This window comes from Heterocephalus glaber, unplaced genomic scaffold (genome assembly GCF_053883595.1).
Source record: "Heterocephalus glaber isolate CG9 unplaced genomic scaffold, H.glaber_assembly_v1.0 deba00001553, whole genome shotgun sequence".
NCBI classification, from domain to species: Eukaryota; Metazoa; Chordata; class Mammalia; order Rodentia; family Bathyergidae; genus Heterocephalus; species Heterocephalus glaber.
In genome coordinates, this window is record NW_028258344.1 from 15116523 (window position 1) to 15139839 (window position 23317).

At 35.8% G+C, this 23317-nt stretch overlaps 1 protein-coding gene across 1 annotated transcript in view; it reads right to left on the bottom strand.

Annotated features, from left to right (window-relative positions):
• Positions 1 to 3526: 3526 nt before the first annotated feature.
• The window catches only part of Tram1 (translocation associated membrane protein 1), a 33042-nt gene continuing 13251 nt past the window's right edge, over positions 3527 to 23317 (bottom strand). The window contains exons 5-11 of the mRNA XM_004842062.4: positions 19920 to 19978; positions 17983 to 18067; positions 11270 to 11340; positions 11064 to 11168; positions 9928 to 10071; positions 9518 to 9681; positions 3527 to 3708 (exon numbers count right to left, since the gene is read on the bottom strand). Of these exons, the coding sequence (XP_004842119.2) occupies positions 3635 to 3708; positions 9518 to 9681; positions 9928 to 10071; positions 11064 to 11168; positions 11270 to 11340; positions 17983 to 18067; positions 19920 to 19978 (702 nt within the window). The 3' untranslated portion in view covers positions 3527 to 3634. The remainder of the gene's footprint in view (positions 3709 to 9517; positions 9682 to 9927; positions 10072 to 11063; positions 11169 to 11269; positions 11341 to 17982; positions 18068 to 19919; positions 19979 to 23317) is intronic.

Below are 23317 nucleotides of genomic sequence, written 5' to 3' on the forward strand. Positions count from 1 at the left end.
TATAAATAACTTATGACTTATTCTTTGTTGTGAATGTCAGTGAAAAATAGAAATATCTTAAGTAAAAAATGCGTTTAATGCACCTAAGCTAACAAACACAGCTTAGCTTAGCCTACCTTCAATGGGCTCAGGACATTTCCATTATTCTACAGCTGGGCAAAATTATCTAACACAAAACCTATTTTATAATAAAGTCTGAGTATCCTTATGTAACTTATTGAATACTGTATTGAAAGTGATAACCAGAATGGCTGTATGCACAGGATTTTGAGCCATCATAAAGTTGAAAATTTTTAGTCAGGAACCATCTATACTTAGCACAGGAAACTGTGGTAGATATTTATTTGCAGAACTGAGTAGTGGAATCAAAGTTTGAACTCTGTCTAGCTAATCTTACCACTGACTATAAATGATAACTGATATTGAGGTTATCACTTGAATTGGCTAAATTTTATCACATTTCTTCAACTTAAAATTAAAGTTACTAACATAAGTCATGAATGAGACTATGTAATGGATCTAAGCCTCTCAACATTTCTTCCCTTGTTTTCAGAACACCCAAAATGTTTTACTAGTGAACAAATACATTTTTTCACTGGAGACAGGCAAGTTGGCTTATCCTTTTTTTTCCGAGTATTGAATAAAGCTGGTCAATGTGTCTTAGATATCTAGTACAACTTTTTATAAAGCAATTCATGCTTAAACATAGAACTAATTTCTCAATATATTGTCTGCCCAAAAGGGAGCTAAGCCCTGTAGGTATGTTGCCTTCTGTAAATAGTTAACAGCCTTAGGACACTCTACTAACCAGACCAACAAAGCACTTTTAAGAGTTTGTCCTTTGGCCTCTTGTTTTATTCTAGTGCCATGAGTGATATTATATACTCAGAGTGTTTCTATATTATGTAGGGACCACAACCCCATTCACTCTCCTCAGGCCCTGAGTGTTTAGTCTTAATTTCTCTTCCTGTTTGTCAATGTATACTTTGAAATTTCCAAACTTGTGTTGAAATTTATAGTAATTTTTTAATCATCCAGCACATCTAGGGTGACATGTTTAAGCACTATTCCCTACAATTTTCTCCAGATTACTTTAAAAGCCATTCAAAGATGCAAAAAAATGATCAGTATTGTTATTATTTCTAACAATTTTCATTGTCCATATGAGGACAATTAACAAAACTAGTTTCAGTGAAAACATCTGGTAACACTATGGAGATACAGGGTGTTATTGGGCTATTGCTAATCACATCTTTGTAACAAAAATTTTCTCTACCACTTTTTCACCTACACAAAATTTGCTCTAAGGTTAATTTTGAATTTAAAGACCGTTAAGACTGTTTTAGAAGGATGCAGTTAACATCTTTGTTCCAGAATAATCTACCTGGACTATTCTCAATCATATTCTAAAATGCAGGCAGAGAAAGCATTTTAGAGGGCAAGACAAAACCTCGGAATGGCAAAACAAATAGCTCAAGGTCACTAAGCATCTAACACAGAGCAGAGAACAGCTGTCCTGGTTCACAGACCTACATGCTTCCAATCAGGTTCTAAAGTTTTGAGTGTAGGCGATCATGACCACTACAGGATCTGGAAGCTGTAAGGAAAGACTTTCTTGAGTTGATTTGGGGCCCAGGCTCATAATTTACAATTATAGTTGTGTGTATGTGTGTGCTTCGTAAGTTCTTATTACATACAAAGGGATTTTTTTCCCTTTTTCCTAAACCCACAGTGTATGCTGTAGAACACAAGTGCTGTTAAGTAATTCAATGAAAAAAGGATTCCACAGTCAAATGAGGTGGGAAACCCTACTATACCACCCATCACCAACATTTCTGGAGTACTAGGAAGCATGCTGGCATATTAAAAATTGGACAGTACTGCAGTAAAGAAATACCTTAATCCAATGGTCCCCAAATTTATTTCATTACCAACTATTTCTCCCTCAGGAGTGCTCATACATATTCTATGGAACTAATAATCTTTTTCTAATGAGACATTTTAATGAGATCATACACTGAAAAGTGCATAAATACTAATAAAGGACTCATCCAGGAAGCAATTTGTGAAAGTAAAAATTTTTATTCTGATTTCTCAATGTATAGTTCAATATAATGCCAGTTTTTAATGGCAAAAATTTGGTTCCACTGAAACTCCATAATGCTACAGAGAGCTACTACTTTTTCCAGGAAGAGGTAAACAGCTGGAAAGAGAAAGCACTTTCTAGCAGCATGGCAACTTAAACCACAGACCTGATAGATCTGTAACTTTTACACTAAAAATGGCACGAACATGTATTAGCTGGTGACAGAAGTGAGAAAGGGGGAACAAGACATGAACACCAAAAGGTGCACTATATATACTATAAAGACAGACAAACCAAATATATCTACAAGGGGTTTAAAGGATAATTATAGAAAAGGGAACCAAATATTTTACTCAAATGTTTTTTAGAGCCTTTCTTGTAGAGATACAAATATATATATATATTTATCCAAAAATATGTTTTATACAGATAAATGTTTCTCAATTAAAGATGGGACCAAAGCTATAGTTATAACATAAAGCAGTCTTTTGTAAGACTATCCACCTGAATTTTCAATTTCTTTAAAGTTAGTGCATTAGTTTTCCAAATATAATTACCTGACATCTTTTTATAGATATAAATCAAATAGGCATTGTCTTTTAATTTTTTTTTTTTTTTTTTTGGCACCAGGGATCAAACTCGGGTCCTTGCACTTGCGCAGCAGGCAGCGAAACCACTGAGCTAAATCCCCGGCTCTAGGCATTGTCTTTTAAAAGGGTGTGCACGATACTAAGATGCTGTGCATATCAAACTTATGATAAGCCCCCAGTAAGAATCATTATTAATAAATATATCAAAAAGTTGGATTTTCCTTTTCATAGTAAATATTTTGTGATTACCAGTTGGTAAGTATTGAAAATGCACAAGATTTCACTTCACAAGTACTTTTATGTTAAGATAATTTGATCCTCTATATATGGCGATAAATCTTCACATGTTGTAACCATTAGCATGTATTTTTTTTAATGGGAGATTAACACTAACAATCACTATGTATAAAATAAAGCACACAATTATTTTGGTGATTTTACAAATTGCTTTTTCCAGGTGTAAAGGCTACAAAAATTCCTAAAATACAGAACACTGAAAACATATTAAAGTTTGACATCTGACTTTATAGTATTTCCATTTTACCCTGAAAGATAACTTAAAAAATATGACCTTGTTGGAACAGGTCACTTTGCCAATGTAAAAAATTGGTGAGTGCAAGAAACTGTTTCACTGATATGTGGGATTTCTGCAAATAGTATTTTTTTATCTCCTCCAAATCATTAGAAAAATGTTTGAAGATTAAAAAACAAAGTAAATTGTGTGGTGGTCCCTAAACTGTTTTGAAGGCAGGTAGCTTAGTCTAAGCTAAAATATTTTTTCACTCATAGTAATCATCCTCCCCTCAAATGCCCTTTTAAAAAAATGCATGAAACAGTACAACAGCAAGAATCAAAGAGCAGAAACTGTATTTTTCAAGAACAGAAAAATCTCTAGTGCTGAAAGATATAGTAAAAAGCAGATTTCTTTGGGGACATCGATCATTTAGTTTCTAATCCATTATGTAGATTTTTCTTTTCTATTACGGGGAGAGTCTGCTCCATTTGATGTCACTGCTCCATTTACACCATTTTCTAAAAAGAAAATTATCAGTGTTATTCTCATAAGTAAATGCAGGTAATAATTTTTATACATAAAGGTACCTTCAGAAAAGAAAATTTGAAGTCCAGTATATAGTCAAGTAAAACTTATTAAATTTACTCAGATTTAATCAATCATAAAACCTCGTAAATGCTGAACATGATGAATTGAAAGCAGCAAGTTAAAAAACAGCAACTACTGGGCCGGGGATTTAGCTCAGTGGTTCCATTGCCTGCCTTGAAAGCGCAAGGTCCTGAGTTTGAACCCCGGCACCCCCCTCCCCCCACATCTGCAAAAACCAGCAACTACTACTGAAAGTAGAAAAGAGTGATACAATAGAAAATTATTTAAAGAAATTATAAGACAAGCATGGTGGTGCATGCCTGTAATTCCAGCAGGCTGAGGCAGGAGGATCACTTCAAGTTCAAGGCCAGCCTGGGCTACATAGTGAGACCCTGTCTCAAAACAAACAAAGAAATAAAGAAAAAACAAACAACAACAAAAACCCAAGAATTTAAAAAACGAAGAGTAGTCTTGGTAGAAACAAAAAAATCTCTTTTTAAGTGTGACAGCAAAGTCCTTGGATGAGACATTTCTTTACAGCATATTTAAAAAAAACGCGATTTAAGATGATGTTTAAGAGTAAACCATGGTTTTTTTTTTTTGCAGTTCTAGGCAATCAAACCCAGGGGTGCTCTATCACTGAGCTACATCCCCAGTCCTTTCTGCTTTTTAATTTCGAGTCAGGGTCTCATTAAATTGCCCAGATGGGACTTGAACTTATGATCCTCCTGCCTCACATCCCTCAGTGCTCAGAGTACAGGAGTGTGCCACTGTGCCTGGATCATGCCCTCCTACTTATAGCCAATAAATAGTAACTAATGTCTGACTAGTTCTCCCTCCAAAAATAGCCATAAAAATTGAAAATAAAAATGGGTGTTTCATAGCTCTGGAAAACAAGAAGGCAGACAGGACTTGATGTGTCAAGGTTCTAGAAGGAAAGGAAATGAACCAAGGTGACTGCATTAATCACTACTTTCTTGAAGTAATCCAAACACTTGATGACCTACATTTGTAGATTCAGAAACTGAGGCAGAGAGCACAATAGAGGAATAGTCTAGGGTTGAGTTCAGGCAGAGCAAGTGGCCAAACTTTAAGGCAAAGAACCAATATTCTGTGTGTATTTCTCCCTCAACATGTTTGCCAATATTAAACTGTATGTACCATGGATGACAGAAATCACACAGGAAACAATTCTTAAGAAACTACAAAGCTAAACAGAACTGGAAGTCTCATACTGACAGGGAGATAAAAATCTGCTTTCAAGGCCTAGCAATGGTCTAAAAATCATCTCAAAGATAAATAACAAATAAAAACACAGCAAATTAAATCCAGAGAAAGGGAAAAAATAGAAATCAATTCTACAGAAAAGATACAACTAATAAAAGCAACAACAAAAAAGATAAATGTTAGGTTTTCTTTGTTTTTGCAGTGTTGGGATTAGACCAGGGGCTCACACATGCTTAGGCAGTCTACCGCTGAGTTGCATGCCACCCCTAGAGTGGCAGTTTTGGCTGATGAAGGAACAAAAGATGAGAGGCCTAAGTTACTAGCATAGGAAATGGAAGCAGAAATCACTGCTGATCTACAAGTGTTAGTGACAGGAAGATGTGAATAGTTTTAGGCCAATAAATTCATAAATTTATACAAAATAGATGAATTCCTTGAAAAAATACAATTTACCAAAAGACAGACAATAAGTAAAAAATCAAGCTAATTCCAGGCCAATGTTTCACATGAATATAGATGCATGAATCCTAAGAAAATATTTCAGGGCCTGCATACTGAGCTACATCTCTAGCCCTTGTTTTATTTCTGAGAAAGGGTCTTGCTGAGTTCCCCAGGCTGGGCTTACTCTTGTAGTCCTCCTGCCTAAGTCTTCTAGAGTGCTGGGACTGCAACTGTGTATATGAGGGCAGCAAGGGAAACTTAAAGAGACCCTATCTTAAAAAAAAGTCCTGAGGAGGTAGAGTGCTTGCCAAGCATGTGTGAGGCTTGGGGCTCAACCCCTAGAACTGGGGGAGAAAAATCTTAACATCCAGTTATGACGAAAACTTCTAGTGAATAAAGCACAAAAGAGAACTTCTATAACAGAATAAAAGGTATTTATAAAACACTTTTTTGGGGGTTGATACTGGGGATTGAATCCAGGACCTTTCACATGGTTAGGGCAAGCACTCTAACACTAAGCCACATCCCCTAGCCCAAAATTTTCTTAATGGTCAAATAGTGAAAGGTCTCTCCTTGATATGATAAACAAGACAAGGAGATCCCATTTACTTAGATAATATTATGGTGTGGTCCTAGCTAATAGTATAATGTAGCAAGGAAAAGAAAAGGTATAATACTGGAGAAAATATGATTGGATATTTGAGTGTAAATTTTAAATAAATTAAGAAGGTTCCTTAATATGAGTATGTATCTTAAAGAAAACCAATGGCATTTCTATACAAGTATAACAAATAACTAAAACTTTTTAAAAAAGCACATACACTAGCTTTAAAAAAAAGATGCCTTAGAAGAAATCTAATAAAACATATATGAGATCCCTATACATAAACCTATAAAATAAGGCATCCAAGAATTCTTCCAAAAAAAAAGAAAAGGAGGAAATACACCTAAGGTCAGTGGTGGCGAACCTATGGTACATGTGCTGTACTGGGCTGTTTGTTATGATTGAAAGCTATAAAAGGTTCACAACCACTGCTCTAGGTCCTTCTACGAGGCCAATATTACCTTGATATCCAAACCAGACAAAGACATTGCAACAGAAAATACATGCAATACCCTTTAATACACACATAAAAGTCCTCAACAAAATCCAAGCAAACCAAATCCTGAAATATAAAAGCAGGTATATACCATGACCAAGTGGGATTTATTTCAGGAATGCAATGTTAGTCTATTATCTTAAAAATAATAAATGTAATCTATAATATCAACAGAAAAAGAGTAAAATCCACAAGATCATCTCAGATGCAGAAAAAACAACTGACAAAATCAATTAACTTTTCATGATAAAAACACAAACAGGGCTAGGAGAGTAGCTCAGTGGCAGATCACTTGCCTAATGTGTGGAGTTTGATCCTAGATTCACAAAAGCGAACAAACAAAAAAGCAACCCCCCAACCTGGGCAGGGGATTTAGCTCAGTGGTGCTGCTGTCTGCCTCACAAGTGTAAGGACCTAAGTTTGATCCCAGGTACCAAAAAAAAAAAAGCAACCTGCCACAGAATCATCCCAGCACACGTGCACGCCCACAAACACATAATTACAAACAAATGAGGAACAGAAAGATGATTTCTCTTCCTGACGAAACACATAGCTAACATCATATTTAATGGTAAGATCAGATGTTGACTCCCTAAGATCAGGAACAAAACAAGGATATTTCTACTCAACACCATTCTGGAGGTTCTAGTCAAGGTAATTTGGCAAGAAAATGCAATGGTAGAAAGCATCCAAGTTGGAAATGAAGAAGTGGAAATTATTTTTATTTATGTATGATCCATGTATACTGAAAATTCACAGGAATCCACATATATTAAAACAGCACTAGAATAAGTCAGTCAGGAAAGTCAGAAGCTACCAGAACAATATATAAAGCAATTCAATTTCTATATGCTAGCAATGAGCAATCTGAAAATGAAGAGGATTTTATTTTATAATAACATCAAAAAGAATAATGTATTTAGGAATAAATTTAATGAAAGAAGTACAAGATTTACGGATTGATAACTATGAAGATTAACTGAAAGAAATTAAAGAGCAACATAAATGAAAAGATACTCGTGTTCACACTCTCCCCTAGGCAATCTAAAGACAAAGGCAATCCATATCAAAACCCTCCAACTGGCTTTTTTGCTGAAACCAAAACGCTGATCCTAAAATCCATATGGAAATACAAGACACCTAGAACAACCAAAGCGTGAAAAAGAACAAAACTGGAGGACTCACATTTCCTGATTTCAAAACTTAAAAGCTACAGAAACCAAGACAGTGTGATACTGGTATAGGAACAGATACAAATAAATGAACCAAATTCAGAATATAGAGTTAAACTCATGCCATGACTTTTGATAATGGTAGTGAGACAATTTAGAGTAAGGTTAGTCTTTTCAACAAATGGCACGTGAGCAACTGAGTATCAACCTGCGAAACTATAAAATGGCACAGCCACTTTGGAAGACAGCTTGGTATTTCCCTCCAAATGTTAAACATAGTTACCATATGATCCAACAACTCCACCAGTAGGTACATACCCTCAAAAAAGAATATGATAATGAATGTGCAAACAAAAGCTTATATGTGAATTTTCGTATTCCCATAATGGACAAAAACTGGAATCAACCCAAATGTCCATCAACTGATGAATGAGTAAGTACAATGTGATACAGCCATACAGTGGAATATTTGGTCATAAAAAGGAATGAAATATTGATGCATGCTATGATGAACCTCAAAAATATGCTAAATTGGGCTGGGGATTTAGCTCAGTGGCATTGTGCCTGCCTGGCAAGTGCAAGGTCCTGAGTTTGATGCCCAGTACAGAAGAAAAAAAAAAAAAGCAAAGCTAAGACAAGGAACCCAGTCACAAGACCACATATTACATGGCTCCTTTTATATCAATTGTCCAGAAAAAGCCAGTCCGTAGAGACACAAAATAGACCAGTGGTTGCCAGGGACAAGGGGAATAGAAAGAGACCGCTAATGACCACAAGGATTCTTTCTGGGGGTGATAAAAATGTCCTGGCATCAGTGATTCACACAACTTGGTGAATGTTATGTAAAAAAGAATGAAATGTATTCTTTCAAGAGTGAATCCCAATGAAGCTGTTTAATAAACACTTAATATCCCCAACTATCTATAGATTCACTGTAATTCAATCCAATATCTCAGCAAATATTTTTTTGTGTGGAAACTGACCAAGTACAACATGCTAAGAACTGCTGGGACAAATGTGGAAGACAAAAACTATCGGATATCAAGACTTACAAAAAGCAGTACAGAGATGATTTATTTTTAAACTGGCACTCCCCGTGTTACAGTTCCAAGTATAACACCACATACACATTGGAAATATTATCTGCAATGTCAAGGTATTTTCATTCAAAAGCCAAGAGAAAAGTTAAATGCAGGCTCAGAGACAAAGCATCAAGCAATCAGAAGTTATAAAAAATGTCGTTCCACTTGGGACTAAAAGGCAGATGGGAAGGGGCTGTAGAAATTTTTAAAATGTGAACAAAGCCAGCCATGGTGGCGCATACCTGTAGTCCCAGCTCTTGAGAAGCTGAAGCAGGAGGATCACCAGGGCTAGCCTGGGGTACACAGTGAGTTCAACAGCAGCCTAAACTACACAGCCCAGACCTTGTCTCAAACAACAATGAAAACAAAACAAAACAAAAAAAGGGGAACAAGAAGCTTGATAACTTCCAGAAACACCTCACTCTTGCTTAGCAGTTGCGTACCAGAAGTGCCCACAGACACTGGTCTACAGTGGCTCAAAGTAACAATAGTGGAAAACTTGTGAAAGGAAAACGTAGTTGACAGCCTTTGAGGGGTGTAACTGACTCTCCTCACTCAGAGAATCACTTAACTATACAACAGAAGAAGCATACTTTTCCTCCCCTTTTATAAAGACTAGAATCAGTTTTCTTTATAACATTTGAAAGTAAGATCCGTTACAAATTTTAAAAATTTTTTTTACTTCCGTAAGTTTTTCACTGCCTAGCGAATACGAACCTGTTCCTTTTCTAGAAAACCGGCTGCCTTTAGTCACTGGTAGTTTCCTCCTTACAGGTGGTGCCTGAAAAGTAGAGTGTTCCCTCCACCTTCGAAGCTGGAAATTAATAAACTTCCACATCATGAATGCTTGAGTAATACAAATGGATGCCAGAACAGCAATTCTGGAAAATATTAATAAAAAAAATCAGCATATGAAAATAACGCCATTGAATGAAAATAATATACTCTGCTTTGATAATAATTTAATGCTATAATTTTCATTCTGTTGATAAGATTATTTTAATATTCATTCCACTAATAATTCATCCTAGAAGCTAAAGGCTTCAGTTTAGTATTTCAATTTAGAAATAAAACTGGTAACATATATTATAAAGTGGTACAAAATGAAAATGTTAAATTGACTGTACCTAACAGCCAACACGTTGAAATTTCCAGTACTGAAATCCAGCTTTTGATTCTCTGCTCTTGCAAGGCCAAAACCAACAGTGAGTACTGAAAGAATTAAAGTCAGAAGTCTTCCCAAAACAAAAAGAACTGCCCACAGAGAAAATCTGCAAGAAAAATATCATTGAGTCAAACTCATAATACCACCAAGCAATGAAATATTTTATTAGAAATTAGATTCCAATCAAGGAAATGCATTTTATTTTATTTTTTTGGTACCAGGGATCAAACTCAGGACCTTGCGCTTCTGAGGCAGGTGGTGGAACCACTGAGCTAAATCCCCGGCCCAAGTAAATGCATTTCAAAACAACATTTATTCTTCTTCAAAGAAGCAAATTCTCCTGAAGTTGTGTCTGGAAATGCAACATATCACACTCTTAAGAAAGAAAAAAATAACACATATTAACCTATTTAAGGTTCTAAGAATCTAGTAGAAAAATCTGTGTAATATTTTTGTTTAGCTGTCTTTTAAAAATATTTTCATGAGTACATGTTTATAGTACATAATTTGTATTCATCATGGGGAGCTGGTATGTAGTTATCTCTTTTTTTGTATAAGTAATACTAACATTTCTCACAAGTAATATGCAGAATAATTTTGAAAAATGCCAGACAAAACAAAAACTGTGGTATAAAGAACAGGACATCAAATTCCCATCTCAGAGTCCTAGTTTTAGGTTTTTCTTTTTCAAAGACTTTACACTCTTTACAAGTTATACCTCTCCAATTTGATTTGAGGCCAACTTTCCCATGAATATCTTTTCGAATTTTTAAGGCTATCTTATCTATTTTCATTTCCTTCTGAAAGTTTATTTCTCTATCGCTCCTTTCCCCAAAAGGAAAACATGCAATAAACAAAGTAGAAGTCACTACGGAAAAGTAAACTCCAAAATCCTTGAAAATGTCAAGTTCTAACATAATAATCTATTTGAGAAAGACTTCACTGAGATAAAAATGCCAAGTGTAGAATAGTTTCATTTTATTTAGTAATGCTATTAGTTTAAAGAGTAGTGATATAAATGCCAAGGGCATGAGGCTCGGTAACCTAGGCACTGTCTTTAACTTACACACACACACACACACACACTCAGTAACTTACCCTTTCTGATATTTTTCATCACTAAAATAAAACAGGCGGGAAATGTGGAAAAGAAATTCAACAAAATAATGCAGCACCAGAAGAACAAGTCCTAGATGATTCAGGCTGTTGAAAGAACACATTCCAAATGGAAAGATTAATTATCAATTAAACCAGCATACTATCTGCCCTGTCTACTTACACACCCAAGCAAAATCCCAACTCACTTCAAAAGATAAGCTCCAGCAATGTGAAAGAGGTAAAGACCAATGTAGACAAGCTGACGAGGAATATCTTCCTACAAACAGAAAAATACAGATTAAAACATGGTGAAACACTTTTTTTGGTGGTACTGGAGATTGAACCCAGAACCTTGCCCAGACTTGATAAACACTCTACCAGTGAGTGAGCTACATTCCCACCTTTTTTTAAAAACCGTAGTAAGGACTGAACTAGGGTTTTGTGCATGTTAGGCAAGTGTTCTATCACTGAGCTACTTCACTAGCCCTTTATTTTACGCAACATTTCTGGTTTTTTGAGACAGAGTCTTGCCACATAGTCTAGGTGAACTTGCTGTGATCCTCCTGCCTCAGCCTCCTGAGAACATTTCTGTTCTTTAAGAGCAATGTGGTAGAGTGAAAATTGTACTATAGGGCTGGGGATTTAGCTCAGTGGTTCCAGCGCCTGCCTCACAAGCGCAAGGTCCCGAGTTCGATCCCCGGTACCAAAAAAAAACCCAAGAAGAAAATAAATGGAAATAAAGCCTTTGCAAATAGGGAGGGGTGGAGGAGGTGAAGGGAGTGGAGGGGAATGGGGAAAAAATAAGAACCAAGATACATCATGTAAAGGTACAAGTTCCCAATAATGAATGTAAATGTATTGTATACCTAAAATGTACCAATAAAAAAATTTGAGAAAAAAAAAATGTAAGTCAAGACCTACTAGTGGACTGTGAAATCAATTTAGGGGGTCACTTTAGCATCTTTTAAAATATGAAAACAGGGGCTGGAGATTTAGCTCAGTGGCACTGTGCCTGCTTTGCAAGCACAAGGTCCTGAATTCGATCCCTGGTACCAAAAAACCCCCACAAACAAACAATAACAACAACAAATATATATATATATATGAAAATAGAATTTTAAAAAGCCAGTGTGTAGAGTAAATTTTATTATGAAATTCTACATTTTATACACAGTGAATTATGAGGTGAATCTTGCTTTAAATAAGCTCAGAGAGTGCTTGGTGACTGAGGGAGAGCCTCTCTGTCACTTCTGCTGTCTGGTTTGGGCTGTTTTCCTCATATATATTATTTATTTATAACACTTAGCATTAGCCTGGTTAGTACTACTCAGGTAGTACACTTACTAATTAAAATGATGAACATGGTGGGGTGATGCTGGCAAAGTGAACTGTGTTTCTCGGAACCTCATTACACGGTGTCCTGCTTCTAGGACTCTACTGCTGCTCTATTTCTCCCTTTATATTTTAGTGGTGACTACTTCCCCAAATCTTCTGAGAAAGAGGAGAGATTTTACAAGTCAAGTTTTAAAACTGAAAACACTTCTTTGGTAAGAATGCTACAAAAAATAAGTATTAGGTAGAACGTAAGATAGTCTGACTGTATTTTGAGACTCTCAGGAAAATCTCCAAGATATAATAGTAAGTTTATAATGGTTCTAACCACCGGAAAAATATCTCTAAAAATACGTGGTCTTAAGATCCTTTCCACACAGTTCTCAGAGTTCCAATGAGATATGTTTCCTCGCAAAGGGAAAGGAGGAGAAAGGTGCTGAGATGACATGCTAAAGCGAACCACAGGGGAGCCTCTCTCTTCTCTTGTTACAACCATTTCAGTGGAGTTCATGTGTGGTGTTACTGAAACAACTGGATATGCTATAGATATAAAGTCGCCACTATACATATGGAATATCAGTGTTTCCCAAAGTATAGTTTATCAGTGGTATAGTGCAAAATGATTTTAGTATACAATAAAACACCTTTTTTTTGGTACTGGGGATTGAACTCGGGTCTTTGCCGCTTGCAAGGCAGGCAGCGGAACCACTGAGCTAAATCTCTGGCCCAATAAAACACTTTTAAAAATTTTAAATACGTTAAGTTGAATACATCTTATTAAAATTCCATGAATAATACTGCACAGAATTAGGATACAGTCAGAAGTACAAGCTCGTAGTATGTAAATATGGTAAAACAGGAAGGTGGCACGTAAATAAGTATAGGAATCTCTGCCATGTTCATTGAAGATGTTAATGCTTCAAAGTTCTGATGAAAAAGCAGACCAAGGGGACCCTCAATATTTATAAAGGGAGGTTTTAGCTTTTAACTGCTGAATGAACTCATTTCATTACCCAGAAATTTGTGTAAGTCAATGCAAAAAAACTAATATGCTGTAAAAACTGTTTTACAGATCTGTAAACTTATTAGGAATATTTTTAAAAATTAATTTTTAAGAAATCCAAGTTTAAAAATACACATTGGTCATTTATCAAAGAACCTAAGCTGTCTTTTTCTTCTCTGAAAAATCTAAAAATTACAAATTTCATTTCAGAAAACCATTCCATTTGTCTAATCTCTTGTCTTTAAATCTCAACTCCATTAGATGGGTCAAGGCTGTGCTTGGCACTAGCTAAGAAAAAAATCCCTGTCGCTTCTTTCCTAAATTCAGATTCAACTTTGCATTTCAGCCCTGCCTTTCTGGTAGTCAGTCAATGGAGTTGATTATGACAGAGGGTAAAATGCCATCACCAGATTCTACCCTTAAAATGATCAAATATCTAAGCTTTTGAAATAGCATCTACAGCTTTCAAAAGGACTAAAGTATCAAGAAACATTTTCCTAAGTAATGGTCCCTTCAGCTGCATACAAATTGACCAGTGTCTCAAAAGCAATATTTGTATACTCAAAACCTACCACAGAAAAATTAAAATACCACAAGAGGAGTGGTAGGGATTGTGGCTAACTGGAGAATACGCACTCTAGAAAAATGCATGAAAACGCAACAGTAGAGGTAGTATACCATGATTTTTAAAATGCGAAATTTTATCTAGAAAATAGCTGTGTTTAGTACCAATGTCTCCGGCCAAACTCCCCCAACACTCTCTGGCTCCCTTGCTCACACATCTGAGACCAACAAAAGGCCTCACCTAGCACCATGGTCACTGGAGCACACACACATATGGTACATGGCAAATGGGAGAACACCAAGGAGGCTGGTTAAGTCTGGCCCTTGCAGAGGGAGCTCCCAAGATTTATTCATTGGACATACTGCAGGTTCTAATTAGGAAGCTTGCAAGCCATCCATGAGTGGCTTATCACTGCTCTAGCAATTATAGTCTAGATGCCATAAAAGTGACTAACAAAAAGCTATTTTGTTTCTGAAAACATTTTTATATGTCATCTTATGCTTTTTTTTTTTTGGTACCAGTGATCGAACTCGGGTCCTTTTGCTTGCGACGCAGGTGGCACACAACCACTCAGCTAAATCCCCAGCCACATCCTATGCTTCTGTTACATAAATTAACTTTTTCTACCAGAAAACCCAGTTTGAGGTTTTGTTTACTTATTGAAGATTAATAATAGTTTAATACTTAAATGGAAAAATACATACAATGGAAATGAAGTATTAGAAAAAAAAATTTTTAATCTGTGTGTGGTACTAGGAAATGAACTTGGGTTCTTCACACTTAGCTGCAACGCTATCCCTTTTTAAATTTTATACTTTAAGATAGGGTCTTCCTATGTCACCAAGTTGCCTAGTCTAGGCTGGAACTTCTGATCATCCTGCTTTAGTCTCCCAGAATGCAGTGATTACTGGCAGGTGCCACCTCCTGAGTTCTTACATATTCTTTTTTTTTTTTTTTTTTGGTACCGGGGATCGAACTCTGGTCCTTGCACTTGCACAGCAGGCAGCGAAACCACTGAGCTAAATCCCCAGCCCTCTCACATATTCTTAATGCTGATAGTCAAGCAACTTGTACAAGGATCAAATCATGAAATGACTTAAAATCTGGATCTCAATTTTCATGGAAATCTAATAAGTATAACACATTTACATTATAAATTCTAAAATTATAAGTAACTTCAAGTAACATTCCAACATTTTTCATTAAAAAGGATAATGACATATGTTGATAAATTTGTTTTTATAAGTAAATACATTTCTTGACAGTACTACACTAAAAAACAAACTATCACAAATATACTGAAATATAAGGCAAAGATCCAAAGTTGCATATGAAAAGTGGATCACAACTTTCACGAAAAATGGAAAAAAACCCATTTCTAATTTAATATCTCTTGACATACAATTATGTATAATCAAGTCAATTATGTATGTAGGTAGGTATAATCAAAGTAAAACTGAGTATTAGGAATGTTAATAATTTCATGACTATCCCAAAAACTCATATGTTAAGTTGGCTGAGAAACAATTTTATTTTATTTATTTATTTTTTTGATCTGGTCTTGAACTCCTGAGCTCAAGTGATCCTCTCGTGTCAGCCTCCCAAGTAGCCGGGACCACAGGTGTTGTGTCACCATGCCCAGCTAATCTTATCAGGGGTAAAATCTTATCAGGGTAAAATGAAGAACTGTTTATCTTAAAGGGTATATAGTATATATGATTTAAATTTCCTCCATAGAGAAACTAAGTTATTTGCTACTAACACACTTCTTGAACTGCTACTAATAGTGTTCTTTTTCTTTCTTCATTTGTCTGAAGGATTGGTTCAAAACAATCACTGTACTAATTTCTTCCAGTAAAGAGTTCTTCCAAAAATAATTTTCATAGAGTAAATTTTAAGAAACTGTTTAACACATATGCAGCTGTTACTTTCAAATTATGTTAATTACTTGAAACAGTTACTTTCAACTGTCACATGTAGGTGTTAAAAATAGTTTCAGTTAAGTTCTAAGTTATGCAAATTATTCCATAAAAATTAGATTGCATTTCTGGAGAAATGCCATCTGGCAGGAACTGAGAAGAAAGAAGCTTTAGGAACTAAAATGAACAATTACTTTGAAATGTCCCTCTTTACTTATCAGAGTCAATGAACAAGATATAGACATAGATTAATAATGAAACCCAGATATATTTTGCCCAAATGGTATACAAAACTTAAAATATTTGAGCCATCATATTAAGACATGCCTGACAGACCTTTCTATAATCACAGAAATACTCCATATTTCTTATTTCTTCTATCAGAAATGGTAGATACTACTCACAGATAGCTAATGGGTATTTGAAATATGGCTAGTGTGAGTGAAGGAACCGTGTTTTTAAATTTAATTTAGACATGCTAGTGGCTACTACCATTTGGACAGTACAGCTCTCAATCACCTATGCCTCACATTAGGAGTTTACTAAATATGGAAAGGCTCCTGGAAAATGGGTATAATAATTTTATCTTAGGGTAGTTTGAGGTCAAATGTTTAAAAATAAATAAAGACTTTAATCCTAAATCCTTACAATCAAATTAAATGGAAAAACATTCTACTTTTTAAAAAAATCACCATCACAAGAACTAGTATGCCATAGCACATGGACTCTAATTTGGTGCTCTTTTCTAGTCCCAGGAGACAATGAAAGACACAACACATAAAACACAGACAAATGGGCCTATACCACAAATCAGTTATTTATAGTACATACAAAAGCAAGTGGCTTTGGGGAGGATAGAGACATACACTGTCACTGTCATAATTCTACTTAGGGAGGCTTCTTAAAGTAAGGGGGCAAAGAAAAAACATTTTAAAATGAAGAACAATGTATGTGTGTATATATCTATGTGTACAAACAAACATACACACACTGTTTTTTTTTTGGTACTGGGGATCAAACTCAGGACCTTGCGCTTTTGAAGCAGGTGCGGTGCCACTGAGCTAAATCCCCGGCCCAACATTACACACTCTTATGCACCCCTGACAGGGAATAAAATGAATCCCTATATATCCATAACCCGGTCTTAACAGTTATTAATAAATAACTGAGCTTCTTTCATGTATATCCCTACTTGCTTACTTACCTTCATCAGGTATTATTCTGGAGTAAATCTCACATAACATATCATATATGGAGATTAAAAAAAAAAACCTCCCAAAAAAAGGCAATAAAAGTGCTTAATTTATCAGAGGGAAAAGGTATTCTAGGAAAAAAGAACTGATGTGTTGGGATTATAGTGAATACAGTGTGAATAAAGCTGCAGAAGAGAGGCCAGGGAAGAGGTAGTGCAGAAGAGAGACCTTTAGAACACAGGAATGTAGCTTTGCTTTACTTTAAAGCAGTAAGGAACTAGTACAGGTTTCAGGGGAGAAGAGCTAACTAAAGGAAATAAAGTTGACTTGTGATACCATGGGAACCTGGTTTCAGAAGTAGAGGGTAAAAGCAGAAAGGAGGTTACTGCAGTGCCCCAGTAGTCTGCTTGTTTAAACAAACATCTTTCCCACATGCTAAAAAGGGAATGCTCCACCCATTTCAGGAAAGGCTTCTCTGGTGAATATTTAACCATGGTTTACTTGTTTTTTCTCAATACTGAATTTTTCTTTGGGACTCATACACAGAATTAATAGCTACAGAAAATCTTACTAACCCTTTTTGTCTCATGAAATAAATCCCTAAGAATATCAATAAGATGACATTAATATCACATTTAAAAATTTGCTTAAATTTTAATTTAGCTTAAATTACTAATATAATTTTAAAATGAGCAATTAACATGTCAAAGGTAAAAGATCCCTAAGTTAAAATAATGACTGAAGTTTGTTTTAAGAAATTGATTTTAGTCTTTGTGGAAAGGGGGGAAGCAGGAGAATGACAGGGGAAGAGTTGAGTAAGGGCAAAGACATAAGAAAATACTTAATTTTAGGAAGACTTTTCAAAAAAAAAAGAGACAATTTTTAAAACTATAAAATCCCAGCTTACTTTTTTGGTTTTCTGGAAGTAGAGTTCAGGGAAAGCATGAAACCAGTAAGCCAACTGTGATATGTAGAAAAACTTCACTTGAAATCTGTACAAGAAAGCAAAAAATATCTTTTAAAGCATATTTTTAAAGGATAAGGTAAACAAATACTAGAAATCAGGATACTATAAACAATATCTTTATGAGTGATCATTTTGTACAATATTCTGTGTATGTTTAAGTAATTCTTCAGCAGCCATTTTCCCCTACTTCTCTAGGATACTCTCTCCCAGTCAGTTAGTTCCCCTGTATTAACAGGCAAAGACGGCTGCAGGAGGCTGTCGGCATGCAAATTAGATGGGAGGAGCCAGAACCCCCTTTTGTTAATATTGATTTAGTAGGGCCTGCTGGCTACTGAAAGCACAAGGAACATGATCAACCCGCCTATCTAACCGGCTCATCAAAAGGGGAAACAAGGCAAAAAGAGTGATATGAAAGTAAAGGATACTAGATTAATAACTGCCCAAAAATGTGATAATTTCAATTTCATTTTCTCCTTAGGAAAATATGGTAATTCTACCTAATTGGAACATGGAGAGATACTTAAATAAATGGAGGCAGAGCCAGAATTAAAGAGAGCAATAAGGCGCATGAGGGTTCCCTAGGAGATATAACCCAAATCAGTCTAGAATCAAGCCTTCTCTTTACATTATAGTCCTCTAGTCTTCCTGCTGTCTCTTTATTCTCCCTTTCCCTCTCCTCCTGAAGTCTAAAACAGAATATACAAAACCAACCTGAAATAATTTTGGGGGTGAGTTACAGTACCACGTAAGTAGGATGTTTGTAGTCCTGTTCTGTAAAAATTCACTAAATTAATATAATTTTTTTTAAACCAGAGAATGACTCAGTGGAGTAGGTATTATTGCTAGCCTTAAAGATGTGTGTGCCCATATCATTCCCTTCTTTCCGTCATACCTTTTCCTTCATTTCTCATATTATAATATATTTAGTGAGTACTGTCTCGGTGACAAGAATCCTACAATCTATAACGCGAAGGTTATAAAATGCAAATAAAGAGTCCATACCAACATCAAGGCACATACATTCTTGGTGGGTATGGGCACAATACAAGACTTACATAAACCATGATTATATAACCATCAAGACACTATACAGACACGACAGAAAATAAAAACCAAAGCGACAATTTTGGGGATGAAAAAAGACTGACACAGGCTAATGTAAATTGATATGGAGTAGTTGTACTAGAGCAAGGCTTGAAAAATGATTAAGCTAAGTATCTTTGTAATCACTGAGTTCCTGGAAGAACTGTGTAGAAACCTTAAGGGATATAAGATTAAAAAAAAAATCCATAAGAAGATTATAGAAGAGGCTAAGCAATGAAGAGACTGGGAGTGAGAAGGAACAAAAGTATGGAGAGGGCCGCGGATTTAGCTCAGTGGTTTCGCCGCCTGCTGTGCAAGCGCAAGGACCCGAGTTTGATCCCTGGTACCAAAAAAAAAAAAAGTATGGAGATGGACTCATGAAGAGAAGAAAGTCTGAGAAGGAAGAGAGCACACTGGGCATCTGAAATGAACAGACATTCCTCAGCCAAAGAAGTAAAAATAGCAAATAAATACATGAAAAAATGTTCAACATCACTGGTCATTCGAGAGATGCAAATGAAAATGCTGAGATTCCACCTCACTCCAGAAGAGAGCATACCAAAATTAAGATTACTGTTAAAATCAGTTCTTTCAAGCTAACAAAGATGTTGAAAATATACACAAAGTACACAGCAACATTTTTCTTATTGGCAGAGAGACTGCCAAGACATAACTTTTGCACCTATTTTATGAACTGTTTAACCTCCTAAGGAGGATAACAAGAATGAGTTCTGCTTACTTATAATAGGATCGTGGTCTTATTAATTAAGAAAGGCCTGTTAAAAATCACTTACGTCATGAGGTTATGGGGATAAGCCCTCCACAAGATCGTAGGGTCTGAGATGTAGTTTTCCTAAGAGAGAAGACATGATTATTAGCCTATGAGTATCATACAAAGATTTATACCTCCCTATAGCAGGTTTCAAACAGCCCACTTAAGCCTTTTTAGTTTATTTTCAATACAATTTAAATTGATTATTTCAGCAAAGTGAAAATCAATGTGAAAAATACAAAGTCAAGTAAGACCTAATTTCTGACTTTCAAATGTCTTTCAATCCAGTAGAGTAAACACCACATGTACACAAACATAAGCAATCAATAGTAGTGGTATGTAATGGAAGTACAACAGCTATGAGAGGGGTTTTTCTCTTGGGTAATTAGAGAAGGATTTCAGGAAAAATTAAAGCTCCTGATAGGAGAGAGGATCATAATACTGCTAAAATTTTATGGGATTATGACCATAAAATACTACCCAAGGCCAGGGATTTAGCTCAGTGGTTCCACCGCCTGCCTTGCAAGCGCAGGTCCCTAGTTCGATCCTCAGTACCAAAAAAAAAAAAATACTACCCAAATCTGTCTTAGGTAACTAGATGTATTCAAGGAAAATCATTATGTAAAAAACCCCCACAAAAAACAAAAACCCTAGTGACTTATCTTTAACAAGAATATTTTCCCATAGAATTTTTTCAATTTTGTATTAGTATACTACTGTGATACACAGTAAATACATTTATTACGGGGGAACTGGTATATAGTCATACAGCATGTTGATCCTTTTTAACTTCCCTTCCCTTCCTCCCATCTTCTCTATCCCCTTCCTATCCTTTCATTATTTATTTATTTTTTGGTACTGGGGATCCAACTTGGGCCCTTGCACTTGCGCAGCAGGTGACGAAACCACTGAGCTAAATCCCCGGCCCTCCTATCCTTTCAAAGAACCAACTCTTCAATTCACTGATTCTTCACATTGTTTTTTTTTTTTAGTCTCGATCTCATTCTTTTCTGTTCTAAGTCTTATGATTTCTTCTAATAGTTTCAGATCTTCATTGTTCTTTCTAGGTCCTTGAGGCGCATCATTAGGTTATTTACTTGGGATCACTCTATTCTTTGCATGTGTGCATTACAGCTGTAACGTTCCCTCTCACAACTGCTTTCACCGTGTCCCATAGGTTTTGGTACGTAACGGTTCCATTGTCATTTGATTCCAGAAACTATTTCTTCCCTGATTTCTTCTGTCATCTACCAATATATTCAGTAACGTATTATTTAAAGTCCATGTGTTTATATAATTCCTGTGGCTTCTTTTGCTGTCCATTTATTGCTTCATTCCAGTATGATCCAATAGAATGCAGTGCATTATAGTACTTCAATTCTTTTGTATTTATTTAAGCATGCTTTATGGGCTAAGGTATGGTCTACCATGGAAAAGTTCCATGTGCTGTTGAGAAAAATGTGTATTGGTTTTGTTGGATGAAATACTGTAGATATCTGTTAAGTCCATTTAGCTCTGACAGTTTGTTGATTTCTGTCTGGCTGACCTAATTGTGACAGTGCAGTATTGAAGACTGTGACTGTATTCATGTCTATCTGTCCAGCTGAATGGAATTTTCCATGCTTTTACTTTCAGTCTGTTTACTTCCTTTTGGAAGAGGTATGTCTCTTGTGGGCAAGTTTTTATTGCTTTTTTTTTTTAATTTTTTTTTATTGGATCTGCCAGCCTGTGTCTTTTGATTGAGGAGTTGAGATCATTAACATTAAGGAGTTTTCCAGTTCGATCCCCGGTACCAAAAAAAAAAAAAATTAAGGAGTTTATTGACTTCTGTTATTGTATTATCTTCCCAGGGCTGATACTTATTTTCTTTTATTTAAATATTCTCCTGGGCCAAGGATTTAGCTCAGTGGCACCATGCCTGCCTTATAAGCACAAGGACCTGAGTTCGATCCCTGGTACACCTCCAAAAAAAAAAACCTCTTCAAGTTAGATGTACACTTTCCTTTGGGCTCAAGGATTCCATTACTTCTCCATCAATTTTGAAGGCTAATTTTGCAGGATATAAAAGCCTGGGTTGACAATTGCATTCTTTCAGGGCCTGAAAAACTGCTCCAGGTTCTCCTGGCCTTTAAGGTTTGTGCTGAGATATCTAATATTCTGATGGGCTTGCCTTTACAGGTTACTTGCTATTCTTCTCTAACAGCTTTTAGTACTCTCTCCTTTTGCTGAATTTCTGGAATTCTCATTATGATGTGTCATGGAGAGGCTCTTTTCTGGTCGTTGCTATTTAGGGTTCTATATGGCTCCTGAACATTGAATTCTTTCCTTAGATTTGGAAAATTTTCTGCTATGATTTCAGTGAATAAATTTTTTATACCTTTGAGTCATCTTCTAATTTTTCCTTTATTCCTATAATTCCGAGTGGTTTTTTTTTTTTCTTGAGTCATCTAGCAGCTGTTGGATCCAGCTTACATGGTGTCTTGTTTTTAGGGTATCAATTTATGATCTACTACATCTTCTATTTCTAACACTGTCCTCACAGTGCTCAAGTCGGCTACCCATGCTTTCCATTGAATTTATTATCAATCCTTTTCTTTTCATACATTCTAATTCTTTTCTGACGTCCTCTTTCATGTTTTGTTTTTTTTTTTTGGAACCGGGAATTGAACTCAGGAACTCAGGGCCTTGTGGTTGCAAGGCAGGCACCGGAACCACTGAGCTAGATCCCTGGCCCCCTTTCATGTTTTATATTGTCTTGCTTAACTCAATCTATTGTTTGCTTCTTCTTTAAACCTGTCAAAACATTTTACTGGTAAAAATACCTGTTTAGTTAAATCCTCTTTGAACATCTTATGCATTTGGTTATATGTTTCTTCTTTTATTTCTTCAAATATTTTGGCCATGTGGGTTTTGAGTTCTTTTTCTATAGCTTCTTTTACTTTAGGGTCCATGAGATCGGCTTTTGGGAAGTTAAGGGTTTTGGGGGACATATTGTTGCCTTGCTTTCTCATGCTTCTACTGCTTTTGTTCTGTGGGTTAAAGATTAGAGAAACTCTGACACTACTGTGGAGATCCTTTTAGTTAGGTCTGATCTCCCTGTGATGTGGCCTTTGGTTTGGTTATGTTTTGGTGTTTGTACTTCTTTTCAACATACTCAGCATAATACTTGGATGTTTTCTTAGTGTCCAACCTTCTGGGTTGCTTGATATCCAGTACCAGTTGTGTTTGAAAAGGAACTCTTTGGGAACCAGGGCTTAGTATTCCCGCCTGCCTGGTTTCTCTACATTGTCTCCAGTTTTCCACAGAATTCTAACTCTTTTATGTTTTTAAAAAAATTTGTAAGAGAGATTATAATGCTATATTCCCCAAGCTAGGATTGAACTCTCAATCTTCCTACCTTAGCTTCCCACGTATCTGGGA